Below are 3,413 nucleotides of genomic sequence, written 5' to 3' on the forward strand. Positions count from 1 at the left end.
GCCCGAAGGATTCGTTCCCGTTACCACATATCGACAAACTCATCGAGCCAACAGCCGTGCACAAGCTATTGAGTTTTTTAGATGCGTACTCGGGCTTTAACAAGATGCTTATGGAAGAGAGGACCAGGAGAAAACCACGTTCATCACCCACTGAGGAATGTATTGTTATAGAGTCATGCCATTTGGGTTGAAAAACGTTGGGGCTACCTATCAAAGATTGGCCACGAAAATGTTCAAAGATCAGCTCGGCAAGACCTTAGAGGTATACATCGACGACATGCCGGTCAAATTCGTGAAAGCAGAGGACTATATCGACCATTTGAAGGAAGCTTTCAACATATTGAGACAGTATGAAATGAAACTAAACCCTGAGAAATGCGTGTTTGGCGTAGCCTTGGGAACGTTCTTGGGCTTCTTAGTGTCACAACGGGGGATCAAGGTCATCCCAAACCAAATCAAAGCTATTGAAGGGATACCAGAGCTCCTGACTATCAAGAAGAAAGTCCAAAGCTAGACTAATCGAACCCCACCTTAGCGAGATTCATCTCGCGCTCATCTGACAGATGTCACAATTTTTTTTGCGTACTCAAAAAGCATAACGGCCTCGAGTAGACGCCCGAGTACGTACAAGCTCTATGAGAACTGAAGGCGTATATGTCATCACCACCTTTTCTCTCAAAGCCCGAACTCGGGGAACAACTCCTTGTCTATCTGGCCGTATCTAAAGTGGCAGTAAGTGCAGTCTTGATCCGGGAAAGTAAAGGTATGCAATCTCCCATTTATTACATTAGAAAACACTCGTTGACGTCGATATGAGGTACCCACACCACGAGAAACTAGCCCTGGCACTTGCGTAGCTTCACGAAAGCTTAGACCCTATTTCCAATGCCACCCTATTGGCTGTTACCACCTTTCCTCTAAGAGCCATTTTACATAAATCCGAATTATCGAGGTGGCTGGCCAAGTGGGACATTGAGCTAAGTGAGCATGATATCACATATCAGCTGCGAACATTGATAAAGTCGCAAGTGCTCACCGACATTGTCACAGACTTCAGCGCAAAGATGATGCTAAGGTCAAGAAGGAAACCGTCCAAGATTCTCTCCAAACACAAGACCTCTAGGTCCTATACACCGACCATGCACCAATGCTTATGGATCCGGATTGGTCCCTATCGGCAAAGTAATTTGCCAGTCCATAAGATGCCCAGATATGACCATCAAAGAGGCCGAGTATGAAACCATAATTTTAGGATTGAGGCTAGCATTCAACTATGAGGCGAAGCAGTTAAAACTCCGTTGTGATTCCCAGCTCGTAATCAACCAAGTCACAGGGACTTTCCAAATCAAAGAACAAAGGTTCCAAAAATATCAGACCAAGATCTGTAAGCAGTCCCAAGTTCGACAAATGCAAGCTTGACTAGATCGCGTGGACGTAGAATGTTGAAGAAGACGACCTCGCCAAATTGGCCGTAGCCACCAAAAGCATCGCGACCGGGGATAAAAGTGTAGTCCACCTCCTCAACTCATCGCTAAACCAAATCAAGGTAAGATCTGTAAGCATAACTTGGGATTGGCACAATCGTATTATCACCTACTTGCAGGACGACACACTCACAAATCACAAAAAAGAAGCCAAAAACTAAGAATACAAGCGGCCAGATACAATCTCCTCCATAGTGACCTATACAAGAGGACATACGACGACCCTCTAGCAAAATGTTTGGGCCCAAGCCAAACCCAACGCGTCTTCGAAGAAGTCCATGAGGGCTATTGCGGCGCTCACTCCGGCAATGGAGCACTCGTTAGGTGTCTCATACAGGCAGGATACTATTGGCCCACCATCAAGAAGGATGCCTCAGAATTCATGAAGAAATGCGAACAATGTCAGAAATATGCCCCAATAATTCACCAAGGAGGCAAACATCTCCACTCAGTCACCTCTCCGTGGCCGTTCATCAAGTAGGGAACAGACATTGTGGGTCCCCTCCCAGTATGGAGAGTTAAGGTACTATTTTCTTTGTTTTAACTGACTATTTCTCTAAATAGGTGGAAGCAGGAGCATTTTCCCAAATATGCGAACAAGAGGTAATCATCTTTATATGGAGAAACATCATTTGTCGATTCGGCCTACCCAAGGAGATCAGCTGTGACAATGGACCCCAATTCACGGGAAAGAAAACTTCCAAATTCTTCGAGAAATTACACATTAAGAGGATACTCTCAACTTCGTATCACCTGGCAGGTAACGGGCAAGCAGAATCCTCCAACAAGTCCATATTATTCATCATGAAGAAGAAGATTGAAGACGCCAAGGGACTATGGCCGAAGATACTCCTAGAAGTATTATGGGCATATAGAACCACCCCGAAGACAAGAACAAGAGAGACACCCTACTCTCTGGTCTATGGGACCGAAGCAACCATACCAGTCGAAATCAGAGAACCCAGCCGAAGTTACTCCCACAAAAGCAGTACTAATAATGATGAGAGTAGAAGGCAGGAACTCGATGAGATCGACAAATGAAGAAATATGGCATACATAAGGATGGTCGCCCAAAAGTAGCAAGCAGAACGTTACTACAACAAGAAAGCAAAGGTTTGGCCGCTCAAAGTCGGCGACTACACACTCAAAGCCAAAACTCAAGCAAGCGAAGACGCACGGGAAGGAAAATTGGGAACAAACTGGGACGGCATGTACAAAATAACAGCCAAAGCAAACAAGGGTTCATTCTAATTAGAGACGATGGAAGGAAAACAATTACCGAACAATTGGAACATCAGCCACCTCAAATACATCAAATTCTAAAAGGAAGAGGAGCCCCCAAGTCGTACTGTTTTTTCCTTACTTAAGTTTTGTCCCGTTAGGGTCTTCTCAAGGAGGTTTTTAACGAGGCGACAAAACAGACACTTCGAGTCAAAGTATGCGACGCAAGGGCCATTTTTCTCTTTCATGCCCGACTCCTTAATACTATCCAAGTCAAACAATGAAGGGACTAGATAGAGTAGGACTGGGATTAAAACGCCAGCCAATGTCCAAAATTTGTAACTTTCTCCAATCATGTAATCAGAGCAACAACATCAAAGCAATAAGAAACTTACGGTTAAGTTCGACCCTGATGGAACAACACTTATAGGCCCACGACCGCGTAATATCAATAAATGGCTAAGTTCAACCCAGTGCGAACAACACCTATGGCCCTCGCCTCACATTAACGAAGGTTAAGTTCGACCCAGCGCGAGCAACACCTATTAACAAAGGTTAAGTTCGACCCGTCGCGAACAACACCTATCATCCCTCAACTGCACATTAACAAAGGTTAGGTTCGACCCAGCATGAACAGCACCTATCCTTCCTCGGTCGCGCATTAACAAAGGTTTAAGTTCAACCCAGCACGAACAACACCTATCGGCC

General features: G+C 45.0%; 1 protein-coding gene across 1 annotated transcript; it reads left to right on the forward strand.

Annotated features, from left to right (window-relative positions):
* The first annotated feature begins 654 nt into the window (after window positions 1–654).
* Window positions 655–2,525, forward strand: LOC109238046. The gene is made up of 2 exons (XM_019404472.1): window positions 655–732; window positions 2,049–2,525. Exons 1-2 carry the CDS (start codon window positions 655–657, stop codon window positions 2,523–2,525), a joined length of 555 nt encoding a protein of 184 aa, XP_019260017.1.
* Window positions 2,526–3,413: the final 888 nt, after the last annotated feature.

This window comes from Nicotiana attenuata, unplaced genomic scaffold (assembly GCF_001879085.1).
Source record: "Nicotiana attenuata strain UT unplaced genomic scaffold, NIATTr2, whole genome shotgun sequence".
Taxonomy (NCBI): Eukaryota; Viridiplantae; Streptophyta; class Magnoliopsida; order Solanales; family Solanaceae; genus Nicotiana; species Nicotiana attenuata.

Excerpts from the sequence above, each read along its gene's own strand:
- LOC109238046 (XM_019404472.1), top strand. The coding sequence starts at position 655 with ATGTCATCACCACCTTTTCTCTCAAAGCCCGAACTCGGGGAACAACTC. Across the intron at positions 733-2,048 it reads TGGCCGTATCTAAAGTGGCA|GTGGAAGCAGGAGCATTTTC; the intron begins GTAAGTGCAGTC and ends TTCTCTAAATAG.